Source organism: Mucor mucedo (assembly GCF_025094135.1).
Source record: "Mucor mucedo strain NRRL 3635 chromosome Unknown EV154scaffold_78, whole genome shotgun sequence".
Lineage (NCBI taxonomy): Eukaryota > Fungi > Mucoromycota > Mucoromycetes > Mucorales > Mucoraceae > Mucor > Mucor mucedo.
In genome coordinates, this window is record NW_026252362.1 from 119,194 (window position 1) to 137,693 (window position 18,500).

The 18,500-nt window shown below is 37.0% G+C and overlaps 7 protein-coding genes across 7 annotated transcripts; 3 read left to right on the forward strand and 4 right to left on the reverse strand.

Moving 5' to 3' along the window:
* The first annotated feature begins 370 nt into the window (after nt 1-370).
* On the forward strand, nt 371-1,396 carry EV154DRAFT_516299 (mediator complex, subunit Med6). The gene is made up of 4 exons (XM_051602362.1): nt 371-463; nt 515-666; nt 720-1,263; nt 1,317-1,396. Exons 1-3 carry the CDS (start codon nt 398-400, stop codon nt 913-915), a joined length of 414 nt encoding a protein of 137 aa, XP_051455319.1. The 5' UTR covers nt 371-397; the 3' UTR covers nt 916-1,263; nt 1,317-1,396.
* Nucleotides 1,397-2,167, reverse strand: EV154DRAFT_516303 (inorganic phosphate transporter Pho88). The gene is made up of 3 exons (XM_051602363.1): nt 1,917-2,167; nt 1,775-1,864; nt 1,397-1,717 (listed from the first exon to the last, which is right to left on the reverse strand). The coding sequence occupies exons 1-3, from the start codon at nt 2,110-2,112 to the stop codon at nt 1,413-1,415; spliced, it is 591 nt and encodes a 196-aa protein (XP_051455320.1). The 5' UTR covers nt 2,113-2,167; the 3' UTR covers nt 1,397-1,412.
* Nucleotides 2,168-3,303, reverse strand: EV154DRAFT_447114 (mitochondrial carrier domain-containing protein). The gene is made up of 3 exons (XM_051597124.1): nt 3,147-3,303; nt 2,689-3,095; nt 2,168-2,641 (listed from the first exon to the last, which is right to left on the reverse strand). Exons 1-3 carry the CDS (start codon nt 3,266-3,268, stop codon nt 2,226-2,228), a joined length of 945 nt encoding a protein of 314 aa, XP_051455321.1. The 5' UTR covers nt 3,269-3,303; the 3' UTR covers nt 2,168-2,225.
* A 927-nt stretch (nt 3,304-4,230) lies between these two features.
* Nucleotides 4,231-5,154, forward strand: EV154DRAFT_516305 (uncharacterized protein). The gene is made up of 5 exons (XM_051602364.1): nt 4,231-4,417; nt 4,481-4,539; nt 4,604-4,759; nt 4,815-4,987; nt 5,050-5,154. Exons 1-5 carry the CDS (start codon nt 4,367-4,369, stop codon nt 5,082-5,084), a joined length of 474 nt encoding a protein of 157 aa, XP_051455322.1. The 5' UTR covers nt 4,231-4,366; the 3' UTR covers nt 5,085-5,154.
* A 3,977-nt stretch (nt 5,155-9,131) lies between these two features.
* Nucleotides 9,132-14,473, forward strand: EV154DRAFT_604452 (uncharacterized protein). The gene is made up of 3 exons (XM_051607399.1): nt 9,132-9,958; nt 10,044-13,198; nt 13,272-14,473. Exons 1-3 carry the CDS (start codon nt 9,291-9,293, stop codon nt 14,408-14,410), a joined length of 4,962 nt encoding a protein of 1,653 aa, XP_051455323.1. The 5' UTR covers nt 9,132-9,290; the 3' UTR covers nt 14,411-14,473.
* On the reverse strand, nt 14,474-15,429 carry EV154DRAFT_516309 (uncharacterized protein). Its single transcript, XM_051602365.1, has 2 exons — nt 15,315-15,429; nt 14,474-15,214 (listed from the first exon to the last, which is right to left on the reverse strand). The coding sequence occupies exons 1-2, from the start codon at nt 15,397-15,399 to the stop codon at nt 14,586-14,588; spliced, it is 714 nt and encodes a 237-aa protein (XP_051455324.1). The 5' UTR covers nt 15,400-15,429; the 3' UTR covers nt 14,474-14,585.
* A 997-nt stretch (nt 15,430-16,426) lies between these two features.
* Nucleotides 16,427-18,261, reverse strand: EV154DRAFT_516311 (Metallo-dependent phosphatase-like protein). The gene is made up of 4 exons (XM_051602366.1): nt 18,067-18,261; nt 17,749-17,975; nt 17,553-17,683; nt 16,427-17,488 (listed from the first exon to the last, which is right to left on the reverse strand). Exons 1-4 carry the CDS (start codon nt 18,208-18,210, stop codon nt 16,482-16,484), a joined length of 1,509 nt encoding a protein of 502 aa, XP_051455325.1. The 5' UTR covers nt 18,211-18,261; the 3' UTR covers nt 16,427-16,481.
* Nucleotides 18,262-18,500: the final 239 nt, after the last annotated feature.

An 18,500-nucleotide genomic window follows, 5' to 3' on the forward strand; every position in this document is an offset into this window, starting at 1 on the left:
GTTTATTATAAACTTCTAGTCTTCATTAATCAGTTTATACAATTTTCAATTTCCTTGTCTTAAAATGCTCCATCTCCAAACTTTATTAGTTTTTCTTTTTGGCGCTATCCATGAAGGTGCCTGGACACATTGTTGAAACTTTATACTTAAATCGACACCCTTTGTACCGGATCCGTTCGTCTGTACCATCATCGACACCGCCAAAACATATCATGCTCACTCGAATAAATTGCCTGTCATTTAAATCTATTTATTTAGTGTTCATTTAACTACAACCTTTTATCACTGCACACCTTTCGATATGACGTGTGACTTTCATTGAATGTGAATAAAATTAAAAACAAAAACAAAATGAAAAGACGCGCACTTTCTTATCTTTCAACAATCTTATTATACTATGCAGCGAATGACAGCAACTGAAGATTTGACGAGTGTCGAATGGCGTGACACAAATTGGTTAGAGGTACTTTTAGTTGATGTGTTATGTCAATAAAAGCTAATTTGTCTTCATCAGAGAGTGGGAGGATTCCAAAATCAACAAATGGTGCTCGATTATTTCGCACTTTCGCCATTTTGGGATCGTCAATGTAATAATCAGGTGTTATCCATGCAAACGCAATATAATGATTTGAGACAGCCATACGAAGCTACAGTAGAAGCACTTCGGTAAACACCCATGGGGGAAATACATAGTTACTTTGACTCACAGCATTCTATAGTAAAATGACAGGTATCGAATTTGCCGTAGTTCATGAACAGCCACCTGTTTGGATTATTCAGAAAAGATACCGACGTGGACCTGCACCGGACGATGTCAATCCGATTGCAACATATTACATTATGGGAGCCAACGTATATCAATCACCAACTATTTATTCTGTTATTGCTAATCGTTTGGTACAGTCAGGAACTTAAACTTTCCATTTGATATTTATACTATTTTTCTATAGTTGACAAGTTTGTTTCATGTAAATAGTGCATTCAAAGAAACGCAGGATATGATGGAATTTTATCCTTCAAAAGGATATACATGGAAGACAGCACCCGATCCATCAGCCTCAGCCAAAAAAGATAAAACTACAGTCAACATGGCGAAAAGCGTATTGCGTGCACAAGAAACACAGGCATTTAGACATTGGATGGATAGAGCAATAGAGAGTTCATCTGCGAAGGTCATACAGGCCCGACAAGCAATTGATGCGCCGGAGAGCGAGGAAATTGCTAAACCAACAAGCATAGAATTATCACCAACACAAACTCGAGGTAACATCATGTTATCCAAATATTGTTTTATGTTTGTTAATTCTATTACACAGAGGATATTGCAGGAAAAAGGCCTAGAAAGAAGTTGGATGAAGGTGGTAATCGTAAAAAGAAGTCTGTTAAATAATAAAATTTTATTGGTTAATTTATTATTGAGCTTTAAGTGCCTTTTCAACGCGCTTAATCGATCCTTTATCAGTTTTTGGTTGCGATTTTTCATTTGCGGTTCCTAAAGGCCCTTCGATACGGAAAGGGCGACGAAGTTCACCAGTACTAGTGTTAGCATGAAAGAGATGGATACGTGCTTCTTTGGTCATGAAGAAATTTTTAAAACCCAAGATACTTTGAATGATCAATGGTTGCACATAGCCAAATTTGAGATGGAGAAAAGCAACCACTGCGAGACCCGTGAAACCTTGATTCAATTGTTTCTTGACATCAGCAATGTCATATTCTAGATAGGAAGATTAGCTACCAGTTCCGTTTAAATCACAATTCGTATGTTACATACCCATATTAGTGGTCTCAACTAACTTATCGGGTGTTTGCTTGCCATCCCACTGCTTGGATCCAGGCTGAACATAGCGTAAAACAGTTGTGTCTAATATATGGATCAGTTTTAAATCAATAGCAGTTTTTTCTATTTATCAAACCATTTTTATTCTTGATGACAGACAAAAGGTAGAAACTCAAAAGAATGATGACAAATTGAGATCCCAGGTAGAAACTACGAATCAAGCTAATGTAGCGAGGATTGTCGAGATCAAAAAGCTTTGTTACTTGGCGAACACCAAAGAAAAAGACCATGTTAAACAATGGATGGCTGATGACTTTGTTCCAACTAGGCATTTTGGTAGGCTATGAAAGTAAACAAAACAAAATAGAAACGCTTGTTCAAACGGCGATTTATGAAACTTCCACAAAATGAAGCTGTGAACAAAATTTACACCAAAAATTTATTATTACTGAGCAAGCTTTGCTCTCATTTTAAGTTTAAAAGAGTGGTAGAATACCAAGGCCAAGTAGGCAGCAACATAATCTTTGATCATATACATGATGCCTTGGTTGAAGAAACCCTTAATAATTTGAGCTTGCATGCCTTTATAAAGACCAGTATAACCATCCTTATCAATTACTGCTTTCAAACTATCAATGATTCCATCCTGTTGTTTACCACCACCAATCATGCGTGTACGTAAAAATATAAAAGGATAAGTCAACATAGTTGCTATGCTTTTGGCACAGGCTGAAAATAAAAACACTTGCAATCCTGTCAAATTGGATTTCTTTTGTGTACGCATGTAAATCGACTTGATCTTTTCGAACATGAAATATGTGATCGATGGGTTTGAAACCAGAACAATCGAAGCGCGATATCCTACACATTATTAGTCCAGTATCAAGAATTTGAATTAGATCAATTACCTGTCCAAAGACCGGTGATACCCTTTTCTTTTAAAATATCTAACGCAATCTCCTTAAATCCCTTTTCATTATGTCCTGCAGTTTGAAGTCTAGTTGTAATATTGGATACAGGTGTTGTAAAGAATCTGGAAATGAGAGCAGCTTCGGCCCCTAAAAATAACTCCTGGGCAACGTTTAATTCAGCTGAAGATTTACCTATGTTTGTATTCATTTTCTCCTGTAGATTCCGTAAAGCAGTATAGCAATAGAAATAGATAAAGCTGGATAATACTGTTGCTAAGGTATCTGATCCGAGGCCAGCATATAATCCTTTAAGTCCGCCTTCCTTTTCATAAATAGTTTTGATTTGTTCTAACAATCCTTGTTTCTTTTCATCATCTCCTTTTAATTGAAGTCTAGTGGTGGAGCTGGCAAAAGTGTAAGCATATCGTTAATTTAATATGCGGCATAATACATACATATCTAACGGATATATAAACAAGTTGGCAATAGTAGATCCCACAGCACCCGAAATGGCATGACCTAAGGGTGGCAACTTGTAATCCTCGAATGACAGAATATCATTGTTTCCTTTCGACATGCTTGAATCACAAGAAATAAGAAAAGGCGAAAATGAAAATATTTTTTTTTTTCGTAATTCAAATTATAAGACGATTTAAAATTCACATGCTTGAGTTATTGGTTGGACATTTCTGATAACAAATCACAATGATGTTTTCAGCGCAAATTGAGTTTGAGTTTAAAAGGCATTCTCTTTAAAATTAATTGACATGATTGCCTCATCGGTTCAAACTAACAGTGCCACTGACGAAATATGTCCCTCAATATCAATAATTATGAGTATTTTATTATACATTTATTCCATCTGTATCACGATTTTTCTGTATGTGACTATGACGTGGAGATTAGATCATGGTCTCGGTTACATCTGAAACTTCCATGCAAATAAGGTATATTAGGTGAGTAATATTACTTCAACGTATGGCATGCAATAGACATCTTTATATTGCAAGTGATAATTCAATTATTAATGTGTTTATACGTCTATTATTGAAACAACTCAAATGTTTGTACTTCTAGGTACAATGACGCGATTTTTAAAATTTCTGTACGTATGTTCGAATTATAAGTTTTCACCAAAGCTGATTTATGTAGAACACTTTAAATGAATATTACATCGTCTTAGAAACCCATATCGAAGAAGAAAATTTACTTGTGTTGAAAAAAACTAATTTTGTATAGACTATTATCCCTTGTTAGATATCTAGAATATAGACAATCTCGCTTTGCCGTGACAATTCAACTTTCCAAAAAAAAATCTGTATAAACCGACATAGGCTAAAAAGAGCCCCAATAACAAATCATACGCCTACCTTTTCAGCGTTTTTAATACACATGGAATAAATATCTTGCCTGTATTTGATTGGAGTTAACAATGAATTCCATGTCCGCCCCACCGGCATTTTTTGTGACATCACTCTCTGGCTCGAATCCTTGTATAGAGCCAGCCTAAATATTTTTTTATTTTGTTGATCTATCTTACAATAAGGTAATTAGCCACGAATTCAACATTTAATATTTTGAAACCTTTTTTATATGACACTGGACTAACATGAACGTATTTAATTCCGAATTATTTCTCTTTGCTCTATTTGATTTTGCAGTCTAATATAATAAAATGTCCTGGAATTCAAAGACTTGGGCTTGGGTTGGTAAATACTTCTCCATTGTAAGTCTTGCATACATTTCGTTTGTACCTGGGACCGAAATATTAAATAATAGACTTGTATAGAACCCTTTGGTAACTGATGGTATGCCTGTTGTTGGCAAATTCCGTACTCCTGCACCCGCGTAAGACGATATAGCTCAAAGGAATTTTTTGTGGAATGTTAATTGTTTGGTTTTCTATCAATAGTTCTCAAGGAAAATACACATATCCCAAAACATCTGCTTCAGCCATCAGCAACAACCCTTATTACAAGCGTGACACACGTAGAAACTTCCCTCGTCTTGCTGTCTACAAGCAACAAGACCTCGCCCTTCTCCTCGAAGGTGGTGTTGTTAACCCTAGGTAATAATGGATTAAAATTTATAGGTAACTGCAATTAACCGCAGAATATTCTTAGTCTTCCTGAGGAAGCTGCTGTCGATAAAGTTGTTGCCTCTACCGAAACCAAACCTCTTGTCGAAGTTTTGAACTCTCACAAGCTTTATTCAGCAAGCAAACTCCCCCCTATTCCTCAATTCGGCCGCAAAGCTGCTTGGAGAGATTCAGAGGACTTTGTTTTCCCCAACGATGGTAAGGTTACGATTTAGAATACTCTTTTGATGAAATACTGATATTTTAATTTTATGAAATAGGTTCATATTTCCCCATGAAGGTCATCACCATGTAAAACAACATACAATCTAAATTAAAAAAAGAAATAAAACCTCAGTTCTAGAGTGGAAATTATTGTAACAAGATATTTACGGATTTTATAATCTTGGCACTTTTCAAAATATGGAATCACAAACACGAGAGAAATTGGTTCCCTAATTCGTGGACGAGCACGGGAAAAAAAAAGATATATCGTATTATGAATGTCTAAAGTGTGAACTGTTGAGTGTAGGTATTTAATGGCTGGCATATATATTTATTTCGACCCGAATATGCCGCATCATATTATGAATGTATTGATCGAAAATACGACACTCAATGCCACATACCATCGAATTATTTGTAATTTAATGACAAGATACGTCTAAAATATCTTTTATTCCTGGATATGTGGAGATAGAAAGCGTATTGTAGCGTATTGTAATTGGCTTCCATAATCCATCCATGATCAGATAGTCATAGTTCTATCCACTGTTGCTTTATCCGAAAATCAAAAATGAGTGTATAAATACATTTGTATATACGAAATGATATCTGCTGCTGTAAAAGATGTTTACAATGTATATCACTAGTGCTCTTTCCATGCCCGGAGACTTAAGTATATCATTGAAATAAAATGCGCATATGCCAACAAATGACAGCCTTTCGTGTATTTGCATGTTTTATCAGGGAATATACAATTTCCTGATTTACACACTCCTGCTCATTCCTTTTGACCACTTAAATATCAGATACATGGGCCCAGACTGAGTGAGAGAACCTAGGTAAAAGGATTTACATATATAGTTTATTAACTCAAAAGAAACAAAATTAATTTTTAATACCATGTTGTTTGAGGGCAAACTATTGGTGTCACAAAGACATTGACAAACTGTTTTTGGGTGATTCGGACAACTTGATAAGTTTGTTCTGTAGCTGTTTATGCAACTGTGCCGACGACCAAAATCATTATACATCTTTACAGCATCTTTTAATGCTTTATACGTATTCTTAAGAGATATTTGAAAAATTTCAATACTTTTTAGCATTTTAACACACGCGTTCCACTTTTAATGTCTTGTTGATAATCTTAGTTTCGTGTTTTTCTTATTATTATTATTTTGATCGTTTATTCAGTCTTCTATGCCATCTAATATAATAATCCGTTGATCCTGTGTTTCTGACTACGCCTGTAAAATAAGTAATTTAATTTGAGATTTGAGAAAATATGAAGTTAATTTTAAAGAAACGCGTTACATACTTTTATGTGTAAATAGTTCATCCAATCACATGAAGGCACTCGTTAAATTCAATTTCCATTTTTTTTTTTTTTTTCTCAAAAAAAATGTTACAAGGACATGTTTGATATGGAAAGACTTTATTACTTCCAATAAGGTAAACTATTCTACGGTTACGGTCCGTAAAATAATATTCCCATGATCGACTTTTTGATGTGTATTCCTTTCCTGTGTGTACATGGGAATTTTTTCATTTTTACGACCAAAATGGAGATATTTGTCCACATTATGGTTACTGTCAAGTACTTTTTAATTTAAACCATGTCAGTTGGATACTCACTTTTTATTAGAAGCATTATTATTCCATCCGTTAGCTTTTTATACTATTGCATTTCTTTGCACAGCAGTTAAAGTACCATGAATTACTAAATTTGGCTACTACTTTTTTTTATTATTCGATTGGGTGCTCCCCGGTATGCTAGCATGTAACATTGATTTATATTATTTTGGATCAAATGTTCAGCTCGTGTAAAGTCAAGTAGAAGAACTATTTTCAGATGGTCATATGTGCGTAATCGATTGAGAATCCAGATATTGCTAATTTTGAGGTTTTGAGGTTTTTTTAGAAAATGAATGAGCAATCTTTACTATGGCGATCCTTTGCTACATATATATACATAAAAATCTCTATTAATGATATATTCCAGCCTCTTTGAAGAGCCGATTTTTATGTTTCGAATGATGGAATAACTTGTGCAGCATAAATGTTTACACAAAAGAGTGGATGGTATCCTTAATAAGCCTTTTTGTGTAGCTAAAATTCGCAGTAACTGATTTAATCCCCGTTGCAGACGGTTTGGCTTCAGATTTTCCCATGGACGAGAATTAGGCAGCTAAATTGACAATTAGGTAGCATTAGTAAAACCCAAATAGAGAAAAGAATGGAACGTGCACAGATAGTTGACACTTTTTAAAAAAATACTTAGACTATTGTAGTATAGCTTTCTGTCAAATGAAATGGAAAGGGTCAAGCTATTGTATCTTGATTAGCGCAAGTAAAATTTATGCAAACCAAAAAGTAGAAAAAAGAAAAAAAAAAAACTTTATCTATCTTTACACGAACATGGTTTCCTAAATAAGACTTAATCCACTTAATTTATTTTAAAACTATAATCCTACGCGTTATAATATGTTGTTTTGCGATAGCATGAAATATACTGAAAATACAGGCACATAATAGAATAAATGGAACATACTATTGTGAAAAGTAAAAACTACAATACCATTGTATTACATGGAATGCAAAACGGCACGGATGTGAAACTCTGTACACTGTCTATTATAAGTGTAGCATCCGAAAGGAGCTATGCTCTTCTACATGCAAAACGCAATAAAACAATGATTATTGTGTTTTTTAAACATTTTTATTCTTTGCCAATGAAAGCCGATATTATTTAAACTTTTAAAGCCACTCATTGTTAAATTTTAAATCGACGAAAATACTCTTGTCCCTGAATGGCTAAGCTTCATATGAGCATTCATCCTCGGGTAGCCACAAATATATAAATATAGATTATACATAGCAAATCCAAGAATTTCGTTCTACAAAATTAACAAAAGGCACAAACTACGTCAAATATTTTCTATCTAGGACACAAGGCACGATAGTAAATCTTTTATAGCAAGCATTTTACCAACTGTTATAAATGCCATAAAAAACCGTCTGGACCTTTAAGTGCTTATTAAGCAATGTGGTATCGTGAGAGCGGCATACGTTGTAAGTTTAAGTAATCATGACTATCGGATTACTATCTATCAATCAGTAAGGACGTACTGCTGGTAATTAAAGTATTCGTTGTAGAGATGGCATATGATAAATTAACCATCTGAGAGCGCTCTTCTTTTTCATGCTCTTTTTTTTTTTAAGTGTTACTATACCATGCATGTCCTGATTTCCAAACGCGTTTAGAAATGATATTGAGCATACTTTGCTCTTGAGAAGGCCCACTCACAGGTTGAAAGGAAAGCAACTAGTTCTAAGAAATGTACAAACATATTCAAATTTCTTAATTCAGAATTTCGACCCGGGATTGCATACAACAAGGTGATTTATATTTATTTCTACGATCATAAACAGGAAAATATATGACCTGATAGGCGATCTGTAATTCGGAGATACAATCTAAAGTGAAATGTATTATTTTAGGGTCCAATATAGAATCGCGAACCAAATAAAGAACTGCTACAAAACTTACAAACGTGCAGCGTCAGGTTACAATTGGTACAATGACTACTGGGGAATACAAATATTTATCCCAAATGGACGTACAAAACTTTAACTGTCTGTACCACCTCCATGTTTTATGTGCAGACAGATGGTTTTATTTCTTAACCTGTTTTAGCTTAAAAATATAAGTATAAACTCCCTCCAATGTAACCGCACTACAGCTACCACCCCCCAATCGATTGTACCAGATAAAAATTTATCTTGTGGTGTATTAAAAAACTATATCTCCCAAAACTTTGCACAAATACTCAAGAGTTGCCTTTTTGAGTTTTGAAGGTTAATGATTTTCATATTCACTTATTCTTTACAACAAAATGACATTATTTTAAAAATTGTGTGGGTAATTCACATGAGAAAGGTGGATCAACATTATTGGTGTGCGGCATCTTGTATTCCCCAGCTGTAAATTTTGAGCAACCCACTTTTAAATAGGGAAGTGTGGAGAGTCTTTTGTGTCCAGCTTGTTGTACTCCCATCATAGCGAGTTTGAAAAAAAAAGTACTGTATATAAGAGACAATGGCCTTGTTTTTTTTTCTTGATTCTGAATCTTTAATTACTCTCTTTTTTTATCCTCCTTCTTGATATTCACTTTTTGTGTTTATTAATCCGACCAGCTGAATATTTTACCAAGCTGTGTTTGACCTAATCCTCCTTTGTCAATCCTTTTTTTAAAAAAAACATCTCCACTCTTTACAACTAATACTAATATAATATATAATGCCTGGAAGCATTAATAATGCTCAGCAGCCTTTTGCTGCTGAAGGTGATGATAATCATTATCACCGACAAGAATTTGTTACGACTAATAGCGAGGAATACCGCCAAGAACAGTACGCAGATGATGGTTTTGAAGAGTATTCCGAAAAGCCTGCCGCTCCCGTCAAGAAGCCATTCTACAAAAACAAGAGATATTGGATCATTTGCTCCATTATTTCCATCATTTTAATTGTGGTTGTTGTTCTTTTAATCCTTTTTGTTGCTTTCCCCAAGATTGCTCAATCCACCATGAACCATTCCACAATTGAAGTTCAAGCTGCTCAAATCTCATTCGATCCTCCTGCCGATTCTGGTCTTCAGCCTGTTGCTGGTGCCGATGCTAATTCTACTTTCTACATGCATATGGTCACTGACCTCAAAAAGACCGGTCCATTTAGTGCTGATATTGTCTTTGAAGATAATATTCAAGTCATTTACAACGAAACTGTTCTCGGTACTATTACTCTCCCTAAAACACACATTGCCCATGGAAAGGGTTCAATCGATACGTATACCCCTTTTACCATTACTGATGTTGCTGCTTTCTCTGCGTTCAGTCGTTACATGTTGGCTAATGAAAAGTTCGTTTGGACTTTAAACGGTAAAGCTAAAATCACTGCTCTTTCAAGGTAAAAACCATCTTTTTATTTTTTAAAGATTTGTTTTGTAACAACTTACTAACTGATTTCGTTTTTTTTTTAAATGTATTTACAGAACTGCTACTGTTGACTTAAAGAAAGATATCACACTTGAAGGTATGAACGGTTTCCCTCAGGTCAGAATCAACTCTTTCCAACTTCCTGGTGATGCCGTTAATGGTGGTATTCTTATTGAACTTGGTACTGTTCTTACCAGTCCCTCTCCCATCGGTGTTCAACTTGGTTATATCGAGATGGATATCAGTTACGATGGTGTTGATCTTGGTATGGTTCATGCTAATAACGTTTCACTTCAAAAGGGTGATAACAATATTTTGCTCTCTGGTATCATGAAGTCTCAAGTCAATGACCCTGCTGCTCAAGCCAAGATCAGTACTCTTTTCTCTAATTATATCGCTGGTTTAGTCTCCAACACCACTGCTAAGGGTGTTTCTGCTGCTCCCAACGGTAAGGATCCTATTGTTTGGCTCTCTGAAGGTCTCAAGTCTGTTACCCTCAATGTTGCTCTTGCTGCCGAAGCTCCCTTAAAGATCATGAACTCTGTCTCTCTTGGTTACCTCGATCTCAATTTCAACAAGGATGCTCCTTATACCCCTGGTGTCAAAGCTCCTGTTGTAACTGCTGGTTTCTCCATTCCTTTTGGATTTGCTTTGAATATCACTGAAGTTACACAAAATATTACTCTTGGTCTCAACAAGTCCACAGGTTTTGAAAGCTTTGCTGTTATGAATGTCCCTTATACTAAGGCTACAAGTGACCAAAAGGCAGGTATTCTCAACTTTGCCATGGATAATACGGTTCTTGCTGGTATCCAAGGAAAGGAATCTGTCTTTAATGAATATAACTATGCTTTGACTGCTTCCAACAATTATACTTTCATCGTTGCTGGTAATGCTACCACCAAGGTCAATACCACCATTGGTCCTCTTGTTCTCTCTGGTATCAACTTTGAACTCCCTACTCAATTGAAGGGTCTCCAGTTCTTGAACTCTTCTGCTACTGTGATCAATTCTCTCGATGTCACTGGTGGTGAGTCTGATAATCTTATTTTGGGTATCAATGTGACCATGGAAAATCCTTCCGACTTTAGTATTGCTACTGGCGATGTTGAATTTGCCATGTTATCTGAAGGTACTAACCTCGGTGCTGTCATCTTGAATAACTTGACCTTAGCACGTGGTTCCAACACGGTTTTGGCTACTGCCAAATTTGATCCCAAGTCCTCCTCTGTCGGTCAAGAGTTACTCAGTACCTTTGTCATGGGTCGTGATAACGTTGTTCAAATTGGTGGAACCCCAAATTCGACTGCCATTGCATCTCTCTCTGAAGCTCTTTCTCAAATCAGTCTTGACTCTACTTTACCCGGTCTTAAGGTAGCTTTGATTCAAGGTTCTGCTTTAACTGTTCGTCCCACAACCATTGCTGATAGTTTGGTTGGTGTTAAGGTCACCATTGCTAATCCTTTCTCCGCTGGTTTGACTATCACCAAGGTTGTCTCCTCTGTTGTTTATAACGGTATGCCTGTTGGTAATATTGATCAAGATATTAGCAGCAATCCTATTATTATCCCTGGTAAAAGTACTGTTCAATCCAATGATCTTGATATGACATTAAACACTGAACCTGCTGCTGTTGCTCTCTTGCTTCGTTCTCTCGCTGTTGGTTCCAACTTGGATACACGTCCCATTGATGCCTTGTTCACCATGGGTGGTTTCAATATTGAAGGTCAAGAAAGTGTCACGGGCGATGCCAATTTATTCAAGGGTTTCAACATCTCTAACTTTGTGATGGAAGCCATGAAGAGTTTAAAGGTTGATCTTTCACTTGCCTCTGATTTGACCATTGGTCAATATGCCAATGTGCTTAGCTTTTCTCAATCTGGTGTTCAAACTGCCACCGATAACACTGTCACTGGTTTGATTCCTATTGTAGGTCAACCTATTGTTCAACAAATCGTGGATGGTTCCATCCTTGGATTTGAGTCTATTGTAATGTCCTCTCCTACCGAATCTGGTTTCAAGGTTCAAATGAAGGGTTCGATCAAGAACACTGGACCTATGGATGCCTCTATTAGTTTCCCTACTCCCTTGACTGTTGCCTGGAACGGAAAGGTACTTGGTCAAGTGTCGATGCAAACTCTTGAAGCCAAGGCTGATGTCGGTGCCACATTTGATGTTAGCGGTGATTTCACCATCAGCAATACAGATGATATGACTGCCTTTGCCATTGCCATGATTAACAAAGATAGTTTCATCTGGGATATCTATACCAAGGATGTCAGTGTCAATGCACTCGGTTACACTTTCACCAAGATTTCCATGGAGAAATTTGTCACACTCTCTGGAGCCAGTGGTTTCAAGGATGCTGTCAAGATTTCCAAATTTGATTTACCTAGTGATGACCCTGCTGGTGGTATTACTCTTACTGCTGTTACTTCGATCGTGAACCCCAGTCAAGTTGGTTTCAACTTTGCAGGTGCTAACTTTGAGACATTCTATAAGGGTGTTGATCTTGGGCCTCTCGGTGTAGATGGAGCTGCTATTTTCCCTGCTGTTGGTACTGCCAATTTGAACATGAAGGGTCAACTCCAAGCTCAAAAGCCTGGTGCTGGTATTGAAGCTATTAACGAGGTCTTTGCCAATTATTTGAGCGGTAATGCCTCCATCTTGACTGTAAAGGGTGTTTCTGCCTCTGGTCCCAACGGTCCCGTCCAATGGCTCTCTACTGCTTTCAAGACCATCCAAATCGAAAACGTGGCTCTTCCCGGTGCCTCTCCTATTCCTAACTTGATCACTGCTGTCAACATGAAGGATTTACAAATCGACTTTACAAAGAATCCTTTTGCTGCTCCTGCTGGTTCTCAAGCTGTTGAAGCTCAACTTAAAAATCCCTTTGGTTTCCAACTTGGTGTCAAGTCTCTTAATATGAAGGTGGATGCTAACTCCGGTGGTCATAATGTTGCCAACTTGGATATTGGACAAGTCCCTGCTACCACGACAACCGATGGTATTGTTCACACTGCTTTCAATAATACTCCCTTCAAGGTCTATAGCGGTGCCGAGCCCATCTTTACTCAATTTGTTGCTGGACTTACCTTGAGCCCTGTTGTTCCTTTTGGTCTTAAGGGTGTCGTTAACTCGATTGCTCAAACCAGTATTGGTGAAATTAATCTTAACAATGTTCCCTTTGATGTCCAAACCTCCTTAGCTGGTAAGACTTTTTATTTTATTTTATCTTTATTTACACTTGTTAACTCTTTTTATTATTATTATTATTGCGTTAGGTTTCCAAAGCTTTGGTGGTACTACTGAAATTGTCTCTCTCAAGGTTGTTGGTGGTTTCCCTACCTATATTGCTGTTGATCTTGTGATTGCCTTGAACAATCCCTCTCAAATCACTATTTCTGCTGGCGATCTTGTCTTTGACGTGGTGATGGATGAAGCTGGTTCAAGTGTTGGTTCCGTCTTTTTGACAAACACAATTATCAAACCCGGTAGAAACGAAATGACCGCCAGTATGAAGATGACCGGTACTGATCTTGCTGCCCTCTCCAAGTTATTGACCAACTACTTGACTGCCAAGACCACTCCTTTAACTGTCAAGGGTACTGAAGCTACTACCAAGATTATCCCTCTTCAACCTGGTCTTGCCAGAGTCGCTCTCAAGACCAATATGGTGGGTATTCCTGCTTCTCTTGTTGTTGAAAACCAAATGAAGCTCGTAGGTTTAACTCCTAATATCTGGGTCAAGTTTTCTAATCCTCTTGATACTCCCTATACTGTTACTGGTATCTCTGCTCAAGTCTTCTTCACTAACGGTAAGGGTGTCTATGGTCAATTGGGTACATTGGCTGGTGCTGTCGATCCTCCTGTTACCGTTCCTGCCAAGGGTACCGCTATTAACTCTAGCCCCTTGATCTTGAAGGCTGGTTTGGCTGAAGCCTTACAATTCTTGATGTTGCCTGCTGAAGCCAAGAAGGTGGATCTTTTCCAAAACGTCACTATGGTTGTAGGTGAAGGTTTCCATGGTGGTATGTACTATGAACAAAAGGGTGTCCCCGTAGTTGATAAAGCTCCCGAAGTGACAGCTGCTACACTTGCTCAAGCCGCAGCACAACAAGCTGCTGCCGCCTCTTCTGCCGCCGCTGCTGCTTCATCTCCTGTCCTTTCTACTACCGCTGCTTCTGTTCCAGTTACAACTACCGAAGCTGCTGCTCCTACCACTACTGAAGCTGTTACCCCTACCACTACCGAAGCTGCTGCTCCTACCACTACGGAAGCTGTTGCCCCTGCCACTACTGAAGCTACTATCAAGGCTGCTACCACCACTGAAGCTCCTACTACAACTAAGGCTGAAGCAACAGAAGCTGCTGTCAGTGCCGCCAGCGCGAATGAAGACAACATTGTTGTATTGCCATTCTAGAATATCCATCCTATTAAATTTCATTTCTATTACTTTTTTTAAAAAAAAAGAAACTATACAACATTTATACATAATTTAATCTTTTTATTCTTTTTTTTTTATACATCAAATTAATAAAAAAAAAAACCAAACTCTCTCTATACAAAAAATTCGGGTAATTAAAAAAAAAAAAGGGCTATACTTTGTAAATCATGGCTTGAATGACACCACGATTTGATACTTTGATGGTATCCGCTTTATTTGATATTTCAGTGGTTGAAGGTACAAGATGAAAATTGTCTTGTAGGATTCGACCGAGATGAATCAACTTGATTTGCTGATCCGAGTTTAATGTGATTTTCTGCTTTAGGTCCGCTACCGTCATGAAGGGAGCAGTAGTTGGAATATCCACCGCAATGTCTTTGGCACTCGAGGTAAGTCGAACCAAAATTGTCCAAAGAGGTTGTGTAGTGTGATTGGGTGATGTGTATGTTGTCGTTTCCGCTTCAGGTATTATTGTTGTCGTTATGGGTTCTGTCGTTGTCGTTGTAGGTTCTGTTGTTGTTGTTGTGGTGGTGGTGGTGGTGGTGGAGGGTTGGGGAGCAATGATAACAGGTTTAAGATCCAAAGTGGCTTTTCGTGTGGCTGTTTCTTCTTCCTCTTCATTAAAAGCAGGTGGTTCATCATATGCTTGCTCTTCTTTTCTCGCTGGAGGTTTCTCTAAAGGTTCATCGGACTGTGTTGAAATAGCATTAGCTGAAGTTGAAGCAAGTAAAGACTCTCTAGAAGTTATTGATTGAGCTTTTGTAATGACAATAGGAGGAACTATATATTAAAAAAAAAAAAAAAAAAAGGATGAGTTTTTTTTTTTTTTCTGGGCTGTAGTCATCTCGTTTTTTTCTTTCATTTTTTTCTTTCTTCTCACCTTGTGTGTTTATGTTTCTGGTTTGGTTCTCATGTGCTTGCTCTTGAACATTGTTAGCGTCTGGTTTCGAATTACAGCAGCCCATGTTCAATGAAAAATAGGAATAAGAAGAGAAAGAAGAAAAAGAAAAAGAAAAAAAAAATTAATAACAGGAGGGGTATTCCGATTTTTTTTTTTTTTATTATTGCCTCTCCGTATTGTGTGATACACTTCCCAAAACAGTTCGAGCTTGACTTTCAAATGTTTTATTGTTTGAAAAAAAAAAAGCGGAGGGAAAAAAAATCCGTTTACCAATTCGGTGGTTCTGCCTTTAATATAAATTTTTATTTTTTTTGTAGAAATTTTTAGCTTTTACCATGGTTACCCACGGCGATTTTGATATAAACTCCTTGCCTCATTTTTTTCCTCCCATTTAGACCATTAGACCTTGAACAACAAAAGAAACTGGTAAGTTTTGGCTATTTCAAATTCATCTAAATTGCAACAACAACCCCCAGCCGTCTCGTATCAACTTTGCACCCTACCCTTCTCATGAATCCCTTTACCCTTCAAGAATACTCTTTTTTTTTTTCAATTATCACTAGAAGAGACACCTTTGTCTTCTTTTCTTCCCTACAAAAAAAAATCCTTCTCATCCTTCTTTTTTTATTTTCTTGAAGAAACCATAACTGCTACGATATTCTTTGAGCTGGCATGACAAGGTAGAGAAATAAGCCCGGGTACAAACATATCACGGGATGGAAAGTTACCGAGCTCCCCGGGATATATATCCTCCACCCCCACCCCCACTCCGTGTCCCAACAGTCTAACAGACGATGTTCTTGTCCATCTTGTAGTGAGCAGAAATCAATAGTCAATTGGAACATGGTCAGCTTAGTAGACACATACTGAATTGAAATGTAAAACTAGTGGAGAAACGTTGTTGCGATATACAGGCTCTTTGTGTAGCAGCAAAGAGGGGCTTTTTTATTTTTATTTTTATTTTTTGTACGTGACAGTCTGGATAGATACAAGTTTTTAGTATATTGGGTCCACTTGCTCAGGATCGATAAACGTAAATTTTCCCTAAATTTCAGCGCCACTTAAACTTCAAGAAGCTACAATGCTGATCTTTTTTTAAATAAAAAATCTATATTTATTATTATTTAAAAGTGCTTTAAAATATCATTAAGAAAGAAGACGTTGTAAAACCCATTGCCACCAAGAAATGATAGATGGTTCTTGAACGGGTACACTTTGTCCATACCAATTGTTGTTGGTTTGCACAAACATATTGGCTAAATAAACTTTCCATAAGGGTTTTTCTTCTTTGGAGCTAATTCTTTCTGCAAAATCCAGCCAACTGGAAGCTGTCAGATCCGTCATATTATAAGTCTCATCCGTACTGTATTCAATTTCAAATTGAGGTTTCAAGGGTTCTCCTTCCTTATCAGCTGCCTCATTGTAAATGGTCAGATTGGTGTACCATTGGGTGTATTTAAGCCAATCACCAAAACGAGCAGAGTGGACATTGGATTCATATTCATTGACACGAAAGGTAGGATAAAAGAGGGGTAGCATAGGTGGAGCTACATGAATCACCACCAAATTCTCGGTATCTCGAAGTTTTTTCACTTTTTTATACTGTTTATGCAAGGTAGAGATAAATCTCCCTGTGTCCTTTTGAACATGCATATCATCATCATCATCATCACTGCCTCCTTCATTTAAACTAGAATAGGATCGACCTAACACTTGAAAGTGGTCCATATTGGCATGACCATACATGTGACCAGTAATGATATCTGCAAAATTAGTAGACAATTTGATATAATCATCCAAGCAATCGTCCTTGAATGTCTTGATGGTAGGTGGAACATGACCAATGATAATCACTTTGACACCTTCTTGACGTGCGCGTTTTAACTGTTTCTTCATCCACTTGATATGTTTAGCACCAGGTCCCAAGAGATCACCACAACTGTTCACCACATCATTGGATCCAAAGAAATAAAGCGAGTTGATCGATAAGACGCGAAGTCCCGGTACCACATCCACAGCAAAATATCCACCGCGTTTAAACACCTTTTGTTGTTCCAGTGGAATAAAGTCGTCCCACATTTCACTGAATTCTTGTAATTGGGGATTACCCTTCATGCCTCTTAATTCATTATGAGGATGAACATCGTTATTACCTAATATTTCGTGTGTGTGTGTGTAAGAGGACATGATAAAGGTAACTCACACTTTACTATTTACCTATGCATGGGACGATAGGCAGTGTTCTATTACTCTCTAGTCTAAAAGCTTCTTTTAATAATTCAGCGACTTGTACATTGTAACCCACAATTTCCTCTTTTGTTCTAGTGATAAGTCCATCGGCGTCATGTCTTTTTAAATGTTTTTTAGTGTTTAAAAAAAAAAAAACTAAAATGTTTTACAAGTGTCTTTTTACCTAGCATTATCACCTGTCCAGATGACAAAATCAATCTTATCCTTCCACTCTGCTGCTATGGTATCGATTGAATGATAGACCAATCGTGGAGGTGAATCACAATCCATACCGGGTGCACCCCAATAGCCTGCTAATAGGCCTTGCTTCTTTTTCTTGTTCTTGTGTTTTTTTGGTTCACGATGACAATCTGATTTAATGGTAGCTCCAACGACATAATGTTTGTCCATCTATTTGTTTGTTTGTTTTTTCGTTAGTATATATAACAAGATAGTGTTTTGGGCCTGCAGCATCAGCAGCAGGAAGGAAAAAAGCACTTACATGGATATCCGTGATATGGAGATACTTTCCATGGAGCTGTGTTTCTTTCTGATGTCGCATTGGATGCATGAATGGATGTTGAATCATCTCACCTAAACATGTGCCTGCCATCATGACAGCCATACACAGACTAGATGTCTTCATTTTTTTGTTAAAATCAGGTAGGTTAAAAAGAAAGAAAAAAAGAAAATAAAAAAGAGAAAAGAAGGAAGAAAATATATAAAAAAAACATTGAATAAATAAACAAGTCTAAAATGCAAAAAAAAAGCCGAGTCATACAAGGTCTCACTGTACATTTTCATAATAATAAAAAAATGCTTCGATTTTTGTTTTTATTTTTTTTTATTTTTGGGCCACGTGCGGGATTTGCATCACAACAATAGGAGCGAATGAGATGTCAAAGTGTGACACCACGTGCCTCTCTCCAAGAATGT

What these genes read in the sequence shown, in the direction of transcription:
- EV154DRAFT_516299 (XM_051602362.1), top strand. Translation starts at nt 398, where the DNA reads ATGCAGCGAATGACAGCAACTGAAGATTTGACGAGTGTCGAATGGCGT. An exon ending in GTGACACAAATTGGTTAGAG is followed by an intron (nt 464 to 514) that starts GTACTTTTAGTT and finishes TGTCTTCATCAG; the next exon opens with AGAGTGGGAGGATTCCAAAA. An exon ending in GCTACAGTAGAAGCACTTCG is followed by an intron (nt 667 to 719) that starts GTAAACACCCAT and finishes AGCATTCTATAG; the next exon opens with TAAAATGACAGGTATCGAAT.
- EV154DRAFT_516303 (XM_051602363.1), bottom strand. Translation starts at nt 2,112, where the DNA reads ATGCCTAGTTGGAACAAAGTCATCAGCCATCCATTGTTTAACATGGTC. An exon ending in TGTCATCAAGAATAAAAATG is followed by an intron (nt 1,865 to 1,916) that starts GTTTGATAAATA and finishes TCCATATATTAG; the next exon opens with ACACAACTGTTTTACGCTAT. An exon ending in AGTTGAGACCACTAATATGG is followed by an intron (nt 1,718 to 1,774) that starts GTATGTAACATA and finishes CTTCCTATCTAG; the next exon opens with AATATGACATTGCTGATGTC.
- EV154DRAFT_447114 (XM_051597124.1), bottom strand. Translation starts at nt 3,268, where the DNA reads ATGTCGAAAGGAAACAATGATATTCTGTCATTCGAGGATTACAAGTTG. An exon ending in TTTATATATCCGTTAGATAT is followed by an intron (nt 3,096 to 3,146) that starts GTATGTATTATG and finishes CACTTTTGCCAG; the next exon opens with CTCCACCACTAGACTTCAAT. An exon ending in TATCACCGGTCTTTGGACAG is followed by an intron (nt 2,642 to 2,688) that starts GTAATTGATCTA and finishes AATAATGTGTAG; the next exon opens with GATATCGCGCTTCGATTGTT.
- EV154DRAFT_516305 (XM_051602364.1), top strand. Translation starts at nt 4,367, where the DNA reads ATGTCCTGGAATTCAAAGACTTGGGCTTGGGTTGGTAAATACTTCTCC. An exon ending in TTGGTAAATACTTCTCCATT is followed by an intron (nt 4,418 to 4,480) that starts GTAAGTCTTGCA and finishes AGACTTGTATAG; the next exon opens with AACCCTTTGGTAACTGATGG. An exon ending in TTCCGTACTCCTGCACCCGC is followed by an intron (nt 4,540 to 4,603) that starts GTAAGACGATAT and finishes TTCTATCAATAG; the next exon opens with TTCTCAAGGAAAATACACAT.
- EV154DRAFT_604452 (XM_051607399.1), top strand. Translation starts at nt 9,291, where the DNA reads ATGCCTGGAAGCATTAATAATGCTCAGCAGCCTTTTGCTGCTGAAGGT. An exon ending in AAAATCACTGCTCTTTCAAG is followed by an intron (nt 9,959 to 10,043) that starts GTAAAAACCATC and finishes ATGTATTTACAG; the next exon opens with AACTGCTACTGTTGACTTAA. An exon ending in TGTCCAAACCTCCTTAGCTG is followed by an intron (nt 13,199 to 13,271) that starts GTAAGACTTTTT and finishes TTATTGCGTTAG; the next exon opens with GTTTCCAAAGCTTTGGTGGT.
- EV154DRAFT_516309 (XM_051602365.1), bottom strand. Translation starts at nt 15,399, where the DNA reads ATGGGCTGCTGTAATTCGAAACCAGACGCTAACAATGTTCAAGAGCAA. An exon ending in CAGAAACATAAACACACAAG is followed by an intron (nt 15,215 to 15,314) that starts GTGAGAAGAAAG and finishes TTTAATATATAG; the next exon opens with TTCCTCCTATTGTCATTACA.
- EV154DRAFT_516311 (XM_051602366.1), bottom strand. Translation starts at nt 18,210, where the DNA reads ATGAAGACATCTAGTCTGTGTATGGCTGTCATGATGGCAGGCACATGT. An exon ending in TCCATATCACGGATATCCAT is followed by an intron (nt 17,976 to 18,066) that starts GTAAGTGCTTTT and finishes ACAAACAAATAG; the next exon opens with ATGGACAAACATTATGTCGT. An exon ending in TGGACAGGTGATAATGCTAG is followed by an intron (nt 17,684 to 17,748) that starts GTAAAAAGACAC and finishes ACATTTAAAAAG; the next exon opens with ACATGACGCCGATGGACTTA.